Source organism: Salvelinus sp. IW2-2015, linkage group LG25 (assembly GCF_002910315.2).
Source record: "Salvelinus sp. IW2-2015 linkage group LG25, ASM291031v2, whole genome shotgun sequence".
In the NCBI taxonomy this organism is placed as follows: Eukaryota; Metazoa; Chordata; class Actinopteri; order Salmoniformes; family Salmonidae; genus Salvelinus; species Salvelinus sp. IW2-2015.
Genome location: NC_036865.1, coordinates 12,423,632 through 12,442,955, shown reverse-complemented (window position 1 = coordinate 12,442,955; position 19,324 = coordinate 12,423,632). Strand labels below are relative to the sequence as shown.

Genomic DNA, 19,324 nt, shown 5'->3' with positions numbered 1-19,324 from the left:
TGTGGTTCCCACCGTGAAGCATGGAGGAGGTGTGATGGTGCTTTGCTGGTGACTGTCAGTGATTTATTTAGAATTCAATGCACACTTAACCAGCATGGCTACCACAGCATTCTGCCGCAATACGCCATCCCATCTGGTTTGCGCTTAGTGGGACTTTAATTTGTTTTTCAACAGGACAATGACCCAAAACACACCTCCAGGCTGTGTAAGGGCTATTTGACCAAGAAGGAGAGTGATGGAGTGCTGCATCAGATGACCTGACCTCCACAATCACCCGACCTCAACCCAATTGAGATGTTTTTGGATGAGTTGGACCGCAGAGTGAAGGAAAAGCAGCCAATAAGTGCTCAGCATATGTGGGAACTCCTTCAAGTCTGTTGAAAAAGCATTCCTCATGAAGCTGGTTGAGAGAATTCCAAGAGTGTGCAAAGCTGTCATCAAGGCAAAGGGTGGCTACTTTGAAGAATCTCAGATATGAGTATGTGTGTCCAAACTTTTGACTGGTACTGTGTATAAGTATAAATATAAGCTGGATTGCGTGCTGTGTGGAATTTCTCGACTCTGCTGGCAGGCTGTCTGGCGTAGTGGGCTATCTGTGTGTCACCCTCCCAGATGACATTTCAGTGAGCCCAGTTGGTTTGTGTGTCACTTGTCTGATGAGTGTTGAGGATGGAGATGTAGACATAGTTGAGGTTTAGACCAGGAATTATAGAACAAAAACATCAACACATCTGAAGTTACCTAGGTTACCTAGGAGAATTACAAACTGTTTCCATGCACTTGAGATTTAGGGAAGTGAAACTGTTCAAAAACTCAAACATTGCCAGGTACTTTGGGTAGGGCAGACTATTCGAATGGAAAGGGAGGGAGCTGGTCTGCAGCTGAGTTGGGGCCTGTTAGGGTAGTTTTTATGAGATTGGGGGTCCCCAGTAGTGCTGCTGTGTCTTTGTACAACCAAACAACAATAGGCATTGATGGCATTGTGAGTGCAGTCTCTGCAATCAGTGCCATACAGGAAAGGGCTAGTGAGCTAGGTGAAGCATGGGTGGGAGGGGTTCTGCATGCTGATCTTCAAGTATTTCTGACCGGAGCACTCTTAGGGTCTCTCTAATCCCATCTGGCCATCTTTCTTTCTATCTATCGCTCACCGGATTTCAGCTCGCAAACAGGAGATCATCAAGATTACTGAGCAGCTGATTGAGGCCATCAACAACGGAGACTTTGAGGCTTACACGTGAGTTTACATACATAGATTGTGTGTGCGCATACATTCCATACCTCCTGGTTTAAAACTGAATAACCCTAACCCTGCTGATTTCCCTGGTCGTTACTAGAGTAGGCCTTGTTCATGTGGTACGTAAAATGTTGATGATGTGTCTTATTTCCCCTCCAGGAGAATCTGTGACCCCGGACTAACCTCGTTTGAACCTGAGGCTTTGGGAAACCTGGTGGAGGGCATGGACTTCCACAARTTCTACTTTGAGAACTGTAAGCATCTCTTATCAACAAGGAACTAGACATTGTCATTCCACAAATGGTGCCTTTTGGGTAGTGTCATTTAGTAAAAAATAACTATTTCACCTTATTTTGTCATAAAGAGCACATGTTCAACTTCATAATACATGTCTTACCATCTCAAGAGGTAAAAAAAGACTATAAAAGTCTCTTTTTTTTTTTAAAGTGAGTGTTAAAGATGTTACCTTAAATCAGGCTAATCTCCCCTTGTGACAGGGGGAATGTAAGCTTGTTGTGTGCAACACGAAAGGGGAATTTTTACTTGTTAAAAAATGTCTAGCCTATCTATCTATCTATGGGTAACACAGTTGGCGTGGTGCGCTCAGTTTTCCAATACAAAGACCAGAAAATGTCCAAAAATGGTAGAACCAGATCAACTGTAAAAAACAAAATATATTAAAGGGATAGTTTTACCATATTAAAACAAGAGTTCAGTTCATGTTACAGGGTTGACCTTACACCTGAGGGCCAAATATAAATGAATCAACTAATGATTAGGGCTTTACAAAATCGTGGCATTAAGTGGGTTAAAATCTTCCTAGATTTGGACTAAGAGAAAGCAAAACTTATTTGAATGAAAACACACTACTATTGGAATTTTTACATGGTTTGATTTTGTGAAAGCATAGATGTATGTGATCCAACTGTTGAATTTAGTATTTTATAAAAATGTAAACAATATTTGAGACTTAAAAGGCACTATTCGTGGAACTACCGTTAATGTGTTCGTGGTATTTTTGTTATTTATTTGTTATTTAAGTCACTGAGCACACTATTTTACACTAAAGGCCAGGTAGGTCTTTCTCTATTTGAATCTAATCAAGGATGAAGTCCATTTAAACACCAACTCATGTAAGTTGATGACTGTGTGTCCCTGTCTCCCATGTAGTGTTGAGTAAGAACAGTAAGCCGGTCCACACCACCATCCTGAACCCCCATGTGCACCTGATCGGGGAGGACGCGGCCTGCATCGCCTACATCCGCCTGACCCAGTACATCGACAGCCAGGGGCGCCCGCGCTCCTGCCAGTCAGAGGAGACCCGTGTGTGGCACCGCCGCGATGCCAAGTGGCTCAACGTGCATTTCCACTGTTCAGGAGCGCCTGCCGCACCTCTCCAGTGAACCTTTATCAGACACAGGTGCTGACTGCAGAGAGCTTTATTCTAGGGTCTGTCTGTGCTCTCCCTCACACACATGTGCCGAAGTGCTGATACTGTACATATATTTATGTTGATGTACAGTACCTTCGGAAAGTATTCAGACCCCTTGACTTTTTCCACATTTTGTTACATTACAGCCTTACTCTAAAATTGATTAATAAAGTCAAGGGGTCTGAATACTTTCCGAAGGCACTGTGTGTGATCTTATGTGCCACCTGTTGCAAAGAGGTCTAAGTGCTGTATGTACTGAGTAATATCCCCCCCCCCCCCAAGGTGTTGAAAGCATTCCCCAGGGATGCTGGCCCATGTTGACCCAAATGCTTCCCACAGTTGTGTCAAGTTGGCTGGATGTCCTTTGGGTGGGTGAACCATTCTTGATATACACGGGAAACTGTTGAGCGTGAAAAACCCAGCAACATTGCAGTTCTTGACACAAACTGGTGTGCCTGCCACCTACTACCAAAGGCACTTAAATATTTTGTCTTGCCCTTTCACCCTCTGAATGGCACACATACCCAATCCATGTCTCAATTGCCTCAAGGCTTAACAATCCTCTGTTAACCTGTCTCCTCCCCTTCATCTACACTGATTAAAGTGGATTTAACAAGTGACATCAATAAGGGATCATAGCTTTCACCTGGTCAGGCTGTAGTGGAAAGAGCAGGTGTTCATAATGTTTTGTATACTCAGTGTATAAAGTTATGTAAACTCAGGAGTAGTTTGGAGATGTACACTCTTGACAGGCTGTCCTGTGCCCTCCCTACCACTCTCTCTCCCTTTCTCTTAGCTTTGCCTGAATTCTGAAGCCGATTGGAGCATTTTCTCAGTGGTCGGATTGGCGCCAAGAGCCCTGCCAGAAGAGACCGCTTGGAAGTTTAAAATCTAAGGGGAAAACATAACAAAATAAAATATTTTAAAGCCGACCGACTGACAACACCACCACCACCACCACTCCAGTCCAACCCGAGCTATATGTTGGGGGCCGGCTGTAGCCGAAGCCCTGCCCTCCGGACGGTGCATGCTTCTGACGCCCACAGGGGGGCGCTGTCTTGTCCTTTTTCCATGGATCCATATTTTTTGCAGTTTTGAAAGGTGTTTAAAGTATTAACATATGTAAAATAAATTATCAAAAAACATTCACATTTAATCAGCAGGTATGGTAGTAATGATTAAAGAAAATAAATGTGAATTTTCTATAAAAAAAAAGAGAAAAAGGAGCACACCCTAATTTTTGTGGTGGTTGTTTTTTTGTTTGTTTCACAGTTAACATATCTAATTATTTCTTTTGTTGGATGCAAACAAATGCTAGAAGGGAACATTTCTGAAAAACGAAAAGCTCGATTCAATCCGTATCGCAGGTTCAGCGCTATGGCGCGATTGAAATTTAAAGGTAATTTTTATGATTGAGCTGACCGATGCAGCGTTTGCCGTGAATGCAGTCTCCACGAACGTGAGCACATTGCCTTTAAATCTCAAACGCGTTATAGTGCTGAACTACCGCGATACGAATTGAACCAAGCTCTAAATTGTTACTTACAGTAATATCAACATTTTAGACATTGTTTTAATGTAGATGTTATCTTTTTATGGGTCGGGTGCGTTGCAGAAGGGACTCTTTTTTTTTGTATTCTGATGTGTTATTGTGGACCTCTTCATTTTTATCCCCTGAATGATGCTGTATTTGAAAGTATTTTGTGTGTGAAGATTTTTTTTTAATGGGGACTTTATTTAATATAGTAATGTATACATATTTATAAGGAGAAAGACTTTACTTTCAGGGTTTGGATGCGTGTGTGTGAAGGTGTGTTCTCATGTCCCTATAGCTCCCTTTTCAAGCTCTTTTGCGCTTTGAGATCCCCGGTGTATGCACACATGCATGCTCACACAAGGCCCAAAATCCAGGTCACTGTGCTGTGCCCTTTGGGTATATAGACCAGCCTGCTCCTCCAGCTACAGGCCACATTCTCCTGACCAGCACAACCTGAAGTTGCAGAACACTACTATTGGTTCAGTGTGCCGAGTTTGCCTTCTTCCTTTTGGCCACTAGAGGGCACATGACACAATCAAGCCTACTGCTACTATTCTGACGGAGACCCCAAACCACAAACTCTGAACGCTCGTACACCTCTCCTTCCTATTGTTTTCATCATGTTTGATAAAACATTTTTTGGGGAAATATGGAAAAATGTAATGAAATCTAAAATGGCCGGTACTGTTTGGCACAAACTTGAGACTCAATGCTGTTCTGTTCACTCCCCGGATGAACGTTTCTGCAACTTCAGGTTAAGCTTACTTACTCCTGGGGTCTCTACCTGTGTTTCTGTAGTTAGCGACCCTGCTAATCAGCTTTCTATTAGCGCCACTCAGTGTGATATCACCCTTTGCCTGTCTCTTGTTCTGGTCCCTGTCCTGTTCTCGAACATTGTATATTATTGTCTGTCTTCGCTTGCCATACCTCTCTGTAAAGTCATTGGCACTAAAAGCATGTGAAAATGAAAATGCTGTTGAGTTGTCCGGTGGCTGGTGGTGGCATGTCGAACAGCTGGCTGGGGATGGGCCGGGAGGTGGATCGGGGGCCACGCTTAAAGCAATCAATGGATTGGTCCCTTTATCCCGGTTTCAGTTGTAACTGTTCTAGATGTTAGTGTTTGTACTGTTATGAATAATCCATTTCTTTTTGAGATTGGAGCTGTAACTATGGGGAGGCAGTTGAGGTGGGGGTTGGGGCTCAGGCAGCTGGCCAATCACACCCAAGCCTCCCCTGTCCAACCCAATTCCCACAATACACATATGTGGAATCAACACACACACAGTGCACTCCCGATGCAAATTATATTTGAATATATATACACTGAACAAAAATATAAACGCAACATGTAAAGTGCTGGTCCCATGTTTCATGAGCTGAAATAAAGATCCCAGAAATGTTCCATACTCACAAAAAGCTTAAATATCTCAAATTTTGAGCACAAATTTGTTTACATCCCTCTTAATGAGCATTTCTCCTTTGCCAAGATCATCCATCCACCTGACAGGTGTGGCATATCAAGAAGCTGATTAAACAGCATGATCATTATACAGATGCACTTATACAGATGCAGTTTTGTCACATAACACACTGTTGAGGGAGCATGCAATTGGCATGCTGACTGCAGGAATGTCCATCAGAGCTGTTGCCAGAAAATGTAATGTTCATTTCTCTAGCATAACATCATTTTAGAGAATTTGGTAGTACGTCCAACCGGCCTCACAACCGCAGACCACTTGTAACCACGCCAGCCCTCCACATCCTGCTTCTTCACCTAAGGGATCGAGGGGGCTGCTGCTGAGGAGTGATCCAATGTTTTACAATTTACGGGAGGGGGGGTGCTTCTGAGGAGTATTTTTGTCTGTAATAAAGTCCTTTTGTGGGGAAAGAACACTGATTGGCTGGGCCTGGCTCCCAGTGGGTGGGCCTATGCTCTCCTCCCAGGCCCAACCATGGCTGTGCCCCTGCCCGATCATGTGATTAGAGCCTAATTTATGTATATGAACTGTAACTCAGCAAAATCTTTGAAATAGTTGCGTTTATATGTTTGTTATGAGACACACACACACAAATACACACTAAAAACAATCTCCCTTTAAAAACATATCTTTGTGATAATGGTAAAACATTGGAACACTGTTTTTCACTGTGTTGTAGCAACTTGTGACTGTACCGCCAGAGGGGTGAAGCTTGCTGTTAACCCCTTCATTTCTGTGCTAAGCAGCTCCATAGTACTGGCGTTCCATTGAACCTGTGGAAGGCCGGGCACCGAAAAGACAGCAACCTACCGATGAGACTCTCGGTCATAAAAAATGATATCAAAACATGTTGAATGAAACGCGTTAAAACAAAACCTGTGCTCTGTGTTCATATCATGGTCACAACTGGCCCCGCCCACCCTACTGCGCATTGTGACATATCTGCCATGAAACTGTTCCCCTTTTGCACCATAATGCACTGTATACAGTACTGAACTGTGTGATGTTGTTTTGGCTCAAATAGCTTTTCCTGACTTTGTGCTGTGGGCACTGGCCTCTCTCTATCTCTCCCACTGGGCCTGATGCTTCCATTCATTGCATCGGTGTCACACAGCCATGGGAATGAGAACTACCATGCGGTTTACTTCAACTCTTCAAAAGAATTCAAAGGGAAGAAGAGGAGAGAAATAGTTATTGAGGGGATAGTTAACCTTGGATTATACTATAGCCTACCTAACTAGCTAGCAGGACAGGAAGAGAGCCTTGATATACTTACAAAAACAAATACTGAAAAATACATTAAAAGCCACACACTTTAACAACTATATATGCAGTTTTACAAGAGAAAGAAATATGCATGTCTACTTTCTGGTAATATTTTTCACTGTGTTTACTTGATTAAGAAATGGAAATCTGTATGTTACTTGCATCCTCAAGGTCAATGAAAATGTCTCTGTCTCAAATATTGAAATTAAGTGATATCACGTTTAAAAAAAAGTACAAAAAATTAAATAAAAAAAGGTAAATTTACTGCATTGTAATCATATACTAAGGGTACATATGACTATACTCCGTTTTCATTTGGATGCTGGATTTTTGCATGACCATATAATAAATAAAACCATGACTTAAACGATCAAGTGTTTGTTTGAATGTTAGTAGATCATCATAGCTTTGTTATTATGGAAACAATCTGAGAAGTATTTAATTAAAATTACATTTCAACATAAGTTGTCAGTTTTGTCATTTTCATGTAAGTGTCTGCTAGTCCATCCATCCAGGATAGAAATGTATCTTGTCTGTGTCAAACCAATACAGAGTAAGGTAACACATTGCTTGTAATATGGCTTATTTTTTGAGGGGGGAGGGGGGCTTGGCTTCCCCAGTGATTTTACCCACGCACCGCTACTGGGGTCTATCCAGCTAAGGGACTTTGGAGATTGTGGTCAAGTCCCTTGTTAACACTGGACTGTGAATAATGAACATGATCTGCCCATTTAACAGGTTTCACACAGATTCGTCATGCGAGATGGTTAAGTGATAATGCCCTCGAAGCCGGTGTTTGGAGGATATATTGGCACGGTTTGCCGGCCCGAGCCTAACACCCGTGCCAATATAGTCTCCAAACACCAGCGTCTCTGACTTTATCACTTACATAAATGATAGATCATGTGAAATAATCCATTGAAAAGATGCCTTCCCGAAGAGTAGAATTACTGTACTGCAGACTATAATACACTGCTCAAAAAAATAAAGGGAACACTTAAACAACACAATGTAACTCCAAGTCAATCACACTTCTGTGAAATCAAACTGTCCACTTAGGAAGCAACACTGATCGACAATAAATTTCACATGCTGTTGTGCAAATGGAATAGACAACAGGTGGAAATTATAGGCAATTAGCAAGACACCCCCAATAAAGGAGTGGTTCTGCAGGTGGTGAACACAGACCACTTCTCAGTTCCTATGCTCCTGGCTGATGTTTTGGTCACTTTTGAATGCTGGCGGTGCTTTCACTCTAGTGGTAGCATGAGACGGAGTCTACAACCCACACAAGTGCTCAAGTAGTGTAGCTCATCCAGGATGGCACATCAATGCGAGCTGTGGCAAGAAGGTTTGCTGTGTCTGTCAGCGTAGTGTCCAGAGCATGGAGCGCTACCAGGAGACAGGCCAGTACATCAGGAGACGTGGAGGATGCCGTAGGAGGGCAACAACCCAGCAGCAGGACCGCTACCTCCGCCTCTGTGCAAGGAGGAGCAGGAGGAGCACTGCCAGAGCCCTGCAAAATGACCTCCAGCAGGCCACAAATGTGCATGTGTCTGCTCAAACGGTCAGAAACAGACTCATGAGGGCCCGACGTCCACAGGTGGGGGTTGTGCTTACAGCCCAACACCGTGCAGGACGTTTGGCATTTGCCAGAGAACACCAAGATTGGCAAATTCGCCACTGGCGCCCTGTGCTCTTCACAGATGAAAGCAGGTTCACACTGAGCACGTGACAGACGTGACAGTCTGGAGACGCCGTGGAGAACGTTCTGCTGCCTGCAACATCCTCCAGCATGACCGGTTTGGCGGTGGGTCAGTCATGGTGTGGGTGGCATTTCTTTTGGGGCCGCACAGCCCTCCATGTGCTCGCCAGAGGTAGCCTGACTGCCATTAGGTACCGAGATGAGATCCTCAGACCCCTTGTGAGACCATATGCTGGTGCGGTTGGCCCTGGGTTCCTCCTAATGCAAGACAATGCTAGACCTCATGTGGCTGGAGTGTGTCAGCAGTTCCTGCAGAGGAGAGGCATTGATGCTATGGACTGGCCGCCCGTTCCCCAGACCTGAATCCAATTGAGCACATCTGGGACATCATGTCTCGCTCCATCTACCAACGCCACGTTGCACCACAGACTGTCCAGGAGTTGGCGGATGCTTTAGTCCAGGTCTGGGAGGAGATCCCTCAGGAGACCATCCGCCACCTCATCAGGAGCATGCCCAGGCGTTGTAGGGAGGTCATACAGGCACGTGGAGGCCACACACACTACTGAGCCTCATTTTGACTTGTTTTAAGGACATTACATCAAAGTTGGATCAGCCTGTAGTGTAGTTTTCCACTTTAATTTTGAGTGTAACTCCAAATCCAGAACCTTCCATGGGTTGATAAATTTGATTTCCATTGATAATTTTTGTGTGATTTTGTTGTCAGCACATTCAACTATGTAAAGAAAAAAGTATTTAATAAGAATATTTCATTCATTCAATCTAGGATGTGTTATTTTAGTGTTCCCTTTATTTTTTTGAGCAGTGTATGTACCTCTAGTCTCCTGTCCGTCAAACACTGGAGGCACTGCCGTTTCCATTCCAGTCTTCTGTAGACAGCATCAGATGGGTAAAAGACAGTGGCTCCTGCATTGACAGACATGCAGAAGCTGTGGGTAAAAAAAATGTAATAAATAAACAATCCATTCCAACCTCTCTGAGTTTATTAGAGATGATACAGCGTTGGTCTTTGTTTTGTAGTTTTTACAAAATAAACAGAAAACAAAACAAGACAGCAGCTCCTGTTAAGACGGACAGTCACAGGCAGAGAGGCATAGACCCTCTCTTTTTCCATCTCCCTCTAGCTCATCCTCCTCTCTCTACGCAGCTCTAAACTGGCTGGGTACCTATGTGAGAGTCAGGGAAAGTGCATGTTAAAGTGTGTGGTTTCTCTGTAGACTTGTGGGGCCTTTAGTAGACAGTTTGTTTGTCAGAATGTACTCCAATGGCCTCAGCTCTGGGGTAGTGGAATGCACAGAGAGAGTCTGGAGGAGCTGTGGCATGTGATTAATACCCCACATCCTTCCTACGGCACAAGCCTCTGTCCAGAGCACTACAGTACGCTGTCTCGTTTAGTCAATGTCTATTCTGTCACATTTCCCCCCCGCCCAAAATATACAACAGATTTAAAATGTACAACGTTTTACAATCATTCTTCTGAAGAAATGAGAAGTGTGTGTGTGTGTGTGTGTGTGATCTTGTGACCACGTATGTTGCCGAGCTCATTCATGCACAACAGGGCCACAGGATATCCTGTGAGGTCAGTTCCTGTTAAATAGTGGGGTGACATTAGACCTCCCCCCACCGCCTCTCAGTCTACCAGACCCTGGCGTCAGTCAGTCTAACCGTCTGCAGACTTAGACAAGTCCTCTACTTTCTGGATGAAGACGATGTGTGCGACTGCAAGGTGTTTCAGTCCAACTCATTAACTCCCTTATTAGAGGTCTTTATTCCACCCATGAGGTTTGGTTGTTACAGTGGCGTTTCGGAGTCCATTGTCCTGATAGGGGGCTGTCCTCCCGCCCTCTCACCTCATCCACCCTCTGTAGTGACTGGTGTGGGTGTGGGTGAACAGGGCCCTCTCCCCCCGGGCCAAGCCGGGTGGGGCAGTGCTCCATTCCAGACTGTGGTTCCAGTCTCAGCTCCAGCTGGAGCTCTGCAGCTCCTCTCTCAGCCAGGCGGGCAGGGGCTGGCCCAGCCGGTTCAGCAGCCTCAGCAGCTCCATGTTGTGCTCCCGGTAATGCTCCGTCAGGAAGGCACGCGACTGTAATGCACACAGCAGAGAACAGTCAGGTAAGGACTGTATGAGGCACTTGTTTACACATAATTACATGTTAGACAGAAGTGAAACAAAATGCATCATGGCACACTGGCAACGGGATAATGTTGTGTGTGTGACGTCACTGTACCTCAGGAGTCATGTCAGGGTATTTCCTGCCTTTACTCTTGCCAAGACACTTGGGTCGTCCACCGTCCACCCTCTGGCACCAGAACCCTTTACTTTCATCGTACGTCAGAGCCTGGGTGTAGTTGAAGATGGGTGTGACCCCCAGGAACCTCTGAATGCCCTCCATGACCAGGGCAGGGTTGGAACGCAGCTGGGACCCGTCCACTATATGCACCTGGAAACAGGAATCACACCTCTCACATTCTGGCCTTCACACAGGTGGTACTTCCATGATCAAACAAGGAAAATACTGAATGGATGATTTTGAATGGGTGACTCCTGTAGTTTTCATTATCTATCTGTGCTTGTATAGTATGTTTGTGTATGTGAATGTGTATTTCCAGTAAAGTGTTACCTGGCTGGGCTGGTAGTGGTGTAGCCAGCGCTCCAGGTGGGTGGCGTAGGCCCCAGGTTTAAGGCAGCGTCTCTGCAGGATGATCAGCTCTCGGGGGGAGGCAGGCCCTGCTGTCACCACCTCCTGGAATGTGTGGTTGATGGCCATTGGGTCCTGATGAGCCCGCTGGTGCTGCAGGGTAACATACATGGGATAGGTCAAAGGTCAGCCATCATGAGTCAAAGGTTATCAGAGGTCAGGCTTCAGAGGGATCAAGTAACAAGATAACGTTGACCTCCCTTGCTTGTTAAAGTAACTACAAGCAAATAAAGATAATAATTATTATATTTAACTAGGCAAGTCAGTTAAGAACAAATTCTTATTTACAATAATGGCCTACAAGCAAATAAACCTCACAGATGACTCTGCATCCAGCAGTATCTTCAGCATGTGTGGTCACTTAACGGTCAAAATGGTCTGGCAACAGTTTATATTTCATGACCATAATGGTTCATATTATGGCTGAGGTAGTTAGAGCTGATCCTGAACATTGGTAAACCTGATCTGTGTAGTGTGATAGACCCACCTGGTACCAGGAGTAGGCGCGGTCCACTGGGTTGATGAGCACAGCCAGGATCTTGGCCCGGGACAGCAGGGCCGCCGCTCTCTTGGGGGCTACCTCCGTGTCAAAGTAGTTGGCACTTTTCTCAAACATGAAGTCTGTACTGACATTCGATGGGAAGGGGAAGAAGTCCATGTACCTGAAGAGAGGAGGGGGGAGAGCAGTTTGGTTTACTGAGGGCCAGGGGAGCGCTTATGACATAAAATGTCCCAATAACTGAATGGCTTCCTGCGCCATGTCCCTTTTCACCTAGGACCAAATAGACCATACTGTTATACATTCTCACTGATATGAGAGGACTAGATAAGAGGGCAATATGGAGGAAGACTAAACTACAAGTAAGCATGAAGGAACTACATAGAGGCAATGTTGAGGTGAGGTGGCTACAGGCTTCATTATAGTGTTTAAAGAATGGGCAGTAATGTTGTCTTACCAGTCAATGCCGTTGTCGTAGTTGGGCCCGCTAAAGAATTGGATCTCCTCAAAGGTGACAGGACTGGAGAAGCTACTGGTGATGGCAGGGTGGAGGCTCAGGAATGAGTGCAGGGCTGTGGTGCCTGAAATAACACATACAAATATACACTTTTGGTTGGACTGAAACTCACCACCACAAATGCCATCGTGCTACACATTCTGGCCAAGAGTGTGCGAAGAGCGAGAGAGGTTACGTCGGAGGAGAATGGCCGGCCACAGGGTCTCACCTGTTTTCTGTGGGCCTACGACCAAGAACCTGGGTAGTCTATCACAGGTCTTTTCCTTCGACCAGATGTCTTTATGCCTCTTGTCCTGACATGGGTTCTGAGGACAAATAGAGAGGGGTTAGGTTAGGGTCACCAATACATATAGCTCATAAATTGATAGTCCAAACATTATTATAAGAATCTCAAGAAAACAGTACATATCCAAAGTAGGAAACAGTAACTAACAACCGATGTACTACAATGTCTATAATAATAATTGCAGTTCCCTAACCTGCCAGAGGGGGTCCCTCTCCTCAGGGAAGATCTGGAAGTATTTGTCAGCCAGCTGCGTGGGGGGCAGGGTCTGCAGCCGCAGGTTGGTCCAACACTGAACAAACTTCACCAGGGACTCAAAGGTGTACAGGCCCAGGCGGTCATTCCCATAGTTAGAGAGGTGGGTCATGAAGATGCTGATGGGGGGGGGGGGGGGGGGGTCAGAGGAGGGAAGTGAGACTTTTCAATGCTTAGCTGCATACGAGGCTAAATCCCAACTTGTGAGGCACCTGCAATTGTAGCACAGATTGACATCGATGCATGATTTACACAAAAATGTAAGTTACAATTCCATTTTCCAAGTTAAGATTCTTCCAGTCATATAGAGCAGTGACCTGAAGAGGGTAGCAGGCTCCAGTAATGACAGGCAGAGTATCTCCAGAGCGGACTAGAACTTACAGGGTTGAGGAGGACGGTGAGGAACAGCTCCCCTCCCCTGATGCTCTTGTCCAGCTCTTTGGAGCCTCCTGGGTACTCGTTATAGAAGATAGTGTGAGTGAAGAGTCCACATGTCTGTCTGGGTAACACCTGCAGAGACAGAGAGGGGAAACTGTAAAAAATACATCAAAATAACCAACTTTCTCTTCCTTCTCTCCACTATAATAATTAATAGGGCATTTGCACCTTTGTATAAACTCTAAGCCCTTGAGTGTGCTCATTAAGCACTGATGGGCAAATCCTGACTTTGATTAAGTCATATTTTCACTTTGTCATTGATGTCAATGAGAGAGGAAGTGACAATTTGACTTCAATTGAAGCTCAAAATAACTATAGAGTGAAAATCTCACTTTTAAAAGTTAATATTCAGACAACTTATACCCAAATAATGTTGTTGATGTCTTAAACTCGTATTTGTGGCCAAAGCATACATTTTAAAAACCTGCCTCAACCCTTTTTCTCAAATTTGCTTGGATAATGACATTATCTTTTACCGAGACAGGCCGGTATGTGATCTGGTGGGGAGAATGATCCTTCTCGAGATTAGGGGAGACACGAGCTAGGGCTGTGGCGGTCACGAATATTTAGTCAGCAGGTGATTGTCAAGCAAATAATTGTCGGTCTCAGGGTAATTGTCCGTTAATTAACATAAACACTCCTGGCTTCCACACAGCCTACATGCCACTGATGCTGACCTTTGGAACATTTACATTTTAAAAAGTTGAATAAATCCATGTAATATAGCCTACACCTTCACAATAAATCCATTACTTATTTTGGACATTTCTAAAGAAACATGATATGAAGAAAATGTAGTCTATTTCAGACGACCAGAAAAGCATACTCTGAGTTGTCCTTATGTTAGGTCCTGATGTGGCTATGCCAAATGGCTGTGGGCTACACTAGTTCATTTAGCAAACAAGATTTGCTTAGAATTCCGTGGCATTATTTTATAGTATGAAGAATATAATTGAACAAAGCTGAATAAAATAGAAAGGATATTTTCTTCAAATGATTTGAGGGAATGCTCACATGCGGCTATTCTGTGTTGAGCGGTTAACAAAGAAACAGGTACTCCTATATGCTTAATGTAGAATTATTTATGTAACTTTAGTTGTTCTACAAACGTTGGGCCATATGTTTTGATGTTTAATATATTGTAAGGCTGGATGATGTGACTCTAATGATGATTTGTAAAAAAGTTGCTTGAAAGGCATGAGTTTTGTCTCCTTGTCTCCAAAATCCATGCTTTTGTCACTTCTAGGTTAGACTACTGCAATGCTCTACTTTCCGGCTACCCGGATAAAGCACTAAATAAACTTCAGTTAGTGCTAAACACGGCTGCTAGAATCTTGACTAGAACCAAAAATGTGATCATATTACTCCAGTGCTAGCCTCTCGACACTGGCTTCCTGTTAAGGCTAGGGTTGATTTCAAGGTTTTACTGCTAACCTACAAAGCATTACATGGGCTTGTTCCTACCCATCTTTCCGATTTGGTCCTGCGTACATACATCCACGTACGCTACGGTCACAAGACGCAGGCCTCCTTACTGTCCCTAGAATTTCTAAGCAAATAGCTGGAGGCAGGGCCTTCTCCTATAGAGCTCCATTTTTATGGAATGGTCTGCCTGTCCATGTGAGAGACACAGACTCGGTCTTAATCTTTAAGTGTAGTCTGGCCCAGGAGTGTGAAGATGAACGGAAAGGCACTGGAGCAACGAACTGCCCTTGCTGTCTCTGCCTGGCCGGTTTCCCTCTCTCCACTGGGATTCTCTGCCTCTAACCCTATTACAGGGGCTGAGTCACTGGCTTACTGGTGCTCTTCCATGCCGTCCCTAGGAGGGGTGCGTCACTTGAGTGGGTTGAGTCACTGACGTGATCTTCCTTTCCGGGTTGATGCCCCCTTGGGTTGTGCCGTGGGGGAGATCTTCGTGGGCTACACTCGGCCTTGTTTCAGGATGGTAAGTTGGTGGTTGAAGAAATCCCTCTTGTGGTGAGGGGGCTGTGCTTTGGCAAAGTTGGTGGGGTAATATCCTGCCTGTTCGGCCCTGTCCGGGGGTATCGTCGGACGGAGCCACAGTGTCGCCCGACCCCTCCTGTCTCAGCCTCCAGTATTTATGCTGCAATAGTTTATGTGTCGGGTGGCTAGGGTCAGTCTGTTATATCTGGAGTATTTCTCCTGTCTTATCCGGTGTCCTGTGTGAATTTAAGTATGCTCTCTCTAGTTCTCTCTCTTTCTCTCCTTCTTTCTTCCATTCTCTCTCTCCGAGGACCTGAGCCCAAGGACCATGCCTCAGGACTACCTGGCCTGATGACTCCTTGCTGTCCCCAGTCCACCTGGTCGTGCTGCTGCTCAAGTTTCAACTGTTCTGCCTGCGGCTATGGAACCCTGACCTGTTCACCGGACGTGCTACCTTGTCCCAGACCTGCTGTTTTCAACTCTCTAGAGACAGCAGGAGCAGTAGAGATACTCTGAATGACCGGCTATGAAAAGCCAACTGACATTTACTCCTGAGGTGCTGACCTGTTGCACCCTCTACAACCACTGTGATTATTATTATTATTTGACCCTGCTGGTCATCTATGAACATTTGAACATCTTGCCCATGTTCTGTTATAATCTCCACCCGGCACAGCCAGAAGAGGACTGGCCACCCCTCATAGCCTGGTTCCTCTCTAGGTTCCTTCCTAGGGAGTTTTTCCTAGCCACCATGCTTCTACACCTGCAATGCTTGCTGTTTGGGGTTTTAGGCTGGGTTTCTGTACAGCAGTTTGTGACATCAGCTGATGTAAGAAGTGCTTTATAAATACATTTGATTGATTGATTGATGAGCGCTGCTTTGTTTTTTTGCACAGGCTGTACACACTACATCAGTCACTCATTCACAATTTGACAAGCACTTGATAATGCCTAGAATTTCACGACGGCATCCCCTTTGTGTGGCCATAATGCACCTTAAAAAAATCCATGCCTTTTGCGACCAGTGGCTGTTGTGTCTTCTCCCTTAGTGCTGCGTAGTACAGCACGTCATCGGGTCTTTCTCACAGGCTACAAGTGAAGACAGACACATTGGGGACACAATGGCGCACGCCCTTATCCTATTCCGAGGTGCATATTGAAGATATTGGAAGAACTGTCCACATTTACTTTGTCAGCCAACAAGATGAGTACGCATAACGAACAGCAAAAGCACTAGCCTATTTCAATCTACTGTCCCCATAGTACAAAAGTCAACCTATTCTATTCTGTGCGAGAAATACATATTCCAAACATAGTCTGGGACAGTTGTGGGATGCGACATATCCCAAATAAATAAAACCACTAGCATCAAAAAAAAGGTGTGGCTGATGCAACAGATCAGAATGTTTAGCTTAAAATGTTGATAAACTATTAGGCTATTTCTTCACATTATAAGCACAGCAATGCGCACATGGTAGTAGGCTATAAGCACAAATGTTCCATTAGTGGAAATGCAATTATGCATGTAATGGCTTTTATTATAAAGGTGCATTTTTATGGTGAAACTTATCTTCCCCAAACTTGAAACTCACACGCTGCCTATGTATGCCAGTTAGGCTCTACACCCCTTGTAAAGCGGAATAATGTGCTTAAATTTTAAGAAGTTATTTGGCCACTTTAGTTGTGATACAAACCTTATTAAAACATATAGGCCCGTGCGACTATGATTCGAAAAAGTCACAAAAAAGGCATTGTTTCTTATGCTGAGTATCATTCACAAGGGATAATATATAATTCACAAGTGATAGGCTAATATTGTCACCCATCAGACTATTCTTGATTTAATCTTGTCTTTACATATACTAAATAACATATGTGGTAAATCTGTTTTGATTTAGAATGGACCATTATCATGCACCTGTATCGAAACAGGGCAGCGGGAAAAAAATACATGTCAAATAGCGAATGGAGGACGCCTTTCCCCGTGGTTTATTCTTTAATGCCATCCAGGTAGGCTATACTCCTGTTGTAAATATAAACAATGTACTAAATATTAGGAAAGTTGAGAAATAAATATATTAGGCCTAGCCTATAGAAAGCTGATGGGATCCTCCTCTTTTCAGTAGAGGCCATCACTTTGTTTTCTCGCACAATTGCATAGCCTATAGAAATGTTGGGCAACATGAGCTCATGGGCTCTCATGAAGTGTTTGATTAGATTTTCGATTACATTTGCATTGATGTCAGAGTGATTAGAGGGATAATAGAGTGCTGAATACCAAGCAGTTAACACGTTTGGTAGGCTACTAATAACCATCAGCAGCATCAAAGCTTGGAGAAGCCTAATTACCATGACTAAACCATCACGTGGAATTTCACTGCCAGTTATACAGTCACCGCAACAGCGCTGATGTGAGCTCACTGCACGCAAGCGAGCTAGCAAGCCAGGCAATCCACAGCTGGTGTTAGAAAAAAGGATAAAGCCTATGCAACAACTATCTCGCCAGTCAAGTCTATTTAAAAAAAAAAAATGTTTTGAAAGAGTCGGCCTGCTGGTTGTTTAGAAGACGTTAGCTAATGTTAGCAGACACCCAAATCACTCATTTCCTAACAGGCCAAGGAGAGACAAAAAAGCAGAAAAGCTGCTTAATTATATTTTTTTGGAAGGACATCTATTGAATTATACATTACATGACCAAAGGTATGTGGACACCTGCTCGTCAAACATCTCATTCCAAAATCATAGGCATTAATATGGATTTGGTCCCCCGGGGGCATTGTCATGCTGAAACAAGAAAGGGCCTTCCCCTAATTGTTACCACAAAGTTGGAAGCACAGAATCGCCTAGAATGTAATTGGATACTGTGGCATTAAGATTTCCCTTCACTGGAACTAAGGTGCCTAGCCCAAACCATGAAAAACAGACCATTATTCCTCCTCTACCAAACTTTAAAGTTGGCACAAGCTATACATTCGGGCAGGTAGCGTTCTCCTGGCATACACCAAACCCAGATTCGTCTGTCGGACTGCCAGATAGTGAAGCGTGATTCATCCCTCCAGAGTCCAATGGCGGCGAGCTTTAAACCACAGTTCATTACTTAATAAACTGATTGACTGCCATGACTAACAGTAGACTGACCTGAATGCCACTGTGGATGAAGCCCCTGCGGTAGCGGGCAGGTCTGAGGTGGGGGTACTCCTCTGTGCTGGTCACCTTGATGTCCCACACTGACTTCCAGGCCTCGTACAGCTGGCTGTGGACGGGGTAGACCCCCGAGTGGTGGGGGGCCACAGCATAGCCCATGTCTGTAGGGATCCCATGCTCCTGGAGAGGAAGAGGGGGGGTGGTAGAGATAGAATGAGAGACAGATGGATATTAGTTGTGTCTAGGGACAGGAAAGGACACCAGGAACAAATTACAATAACAAAACGTGATTAAATGGCCATTTTATTGAACCATGAATGAGTCACCGTCTGCTTCCAAACAAACACGCAGCAGAAAAAAGAATGTGCAGCTCCTCCACTGGAGGGCGACATAGCCCTGCTCTGTCCACAGACCACTCCACACTGCTAAATAAGAAACAGTCAGGAAGCTCAGCAGGAGCCTCAATCCTTTAGAGACTAACAAAAATGCATCCAAATCTTAATGTATGGTGGTACCGTGCCACTGTGCCCCTCGCTGGAAAAACATAGAGTGTTGGGAACGCTTGAGGGATTGGTGTTTGTTCAGCTCAGTTGAGACGGTGTGTATCCTTCCTAAGGAGAAGCTATGGAGAGCTGTTTGAAGGATCCTCTCCCCTGACCGCTCAGAGATGCTCTCCGTCAGTGTCAGCCAGCAAAGACAGCTGTATGGCAGCAGGGATTACTGAGAGGGTGTTGGTTAGTATTCACCTCACACACACACACACTGACACCGTCTGCTTGCTGGGCCCAGCCCCTTGGCTCCCAATGCCACTCACTACATCAGGCAGCCTTGGGGGCATCTTTAGCCCCAATGTCTGGGAGCCTTGTTACCGTGGT

General features: G+C 44.7%; 2 protein-coding genes across 21 annotated transcripts in view; one reads left to right on the top strand and one right to left on the bottom strand.

Moving 5' to 3' along the window:
• Positions 1–3,858, top strand: part of LOC111951816 (calcium/calmodulin-dependent protein kinase type II subunit gamma-like) — a 38,497-nt gene extending 34,639 nt beyond the window's left edge. For all 17 annotated transcript variants that reach the window (XM_023970054.2, XM_070434932.1, XM_070434938.1 and 14 more), the window contains 4 exons: positions 1,159–1,234; positions 1,394–1,488; positions 2,405–2,654; positions 3,463–3,858. In XM_023970054.2, the coding sequence (XP_023825822.1) occupies positions 1,159–1,234; positions 1,394–1,488; positions 2,405–2,637 (404 nt within the window). In that variant the 3' untranslated portion in view covers positions 2,638–2,654; positions 3,463–3,858. The remainder of the gene's footprint in view (positions 1–1,158; positions 1,235–1,393; positions 1,489–2,404; positions 2,655–3,462) is intronic.
• Positions 3,859–9,631: 5,773 nt separating this feature from the next.
• LOC111951660 (bifunctional heparan sulfate N-deacetylase/N-sulfotransferase 2) overlaps positions 9,632–19,324 on the bottom strand; it is a 161,692-nt gene continuing 151,999 nt past the window's right edge. For all 4 annotated transcript variants that reach the window (XM_023969876.2, XM_023969877.2, XM_070434922.1 and 1 more), the window contains 9 exons: positions 18,444–18,629; positions 13,305–13,433; positions 12,865–13,047; positions 12,594–12,690; positions 12,326–12,449; positions 11,857–12,031; positions 11,292–11,462; positions 10,899–11,111; positions 9,632–10,753 (listed from right to left, as the gene is read on the bottom strand). In XM_023969876.2, the coding sequence (XP_023825644.1) occupies positions 10,628–10,753; positions 10,899–11,111; positions 11,292–11,462; positions 11,857–12,031; positions 12,326–12,449; positions 12,594–12,690; positions 12,865–13,047; positions 13,305–13,433; positions 18,444–18,629 (1,404 nt within the window). In that variant the 3' untranslated portion in view covers positions 9,632–10,627. The remainder of the gene's footprint in view (positions 10,754–10,898; positions 11,112–11,291; positions 11,463–11,856; positions 12,032–12,325; positions 12,450–12,593; positions 12,691–12,864; positions 13,048–13,304; positions 13,434–18,443; positions 18,630–19,324) is intronic.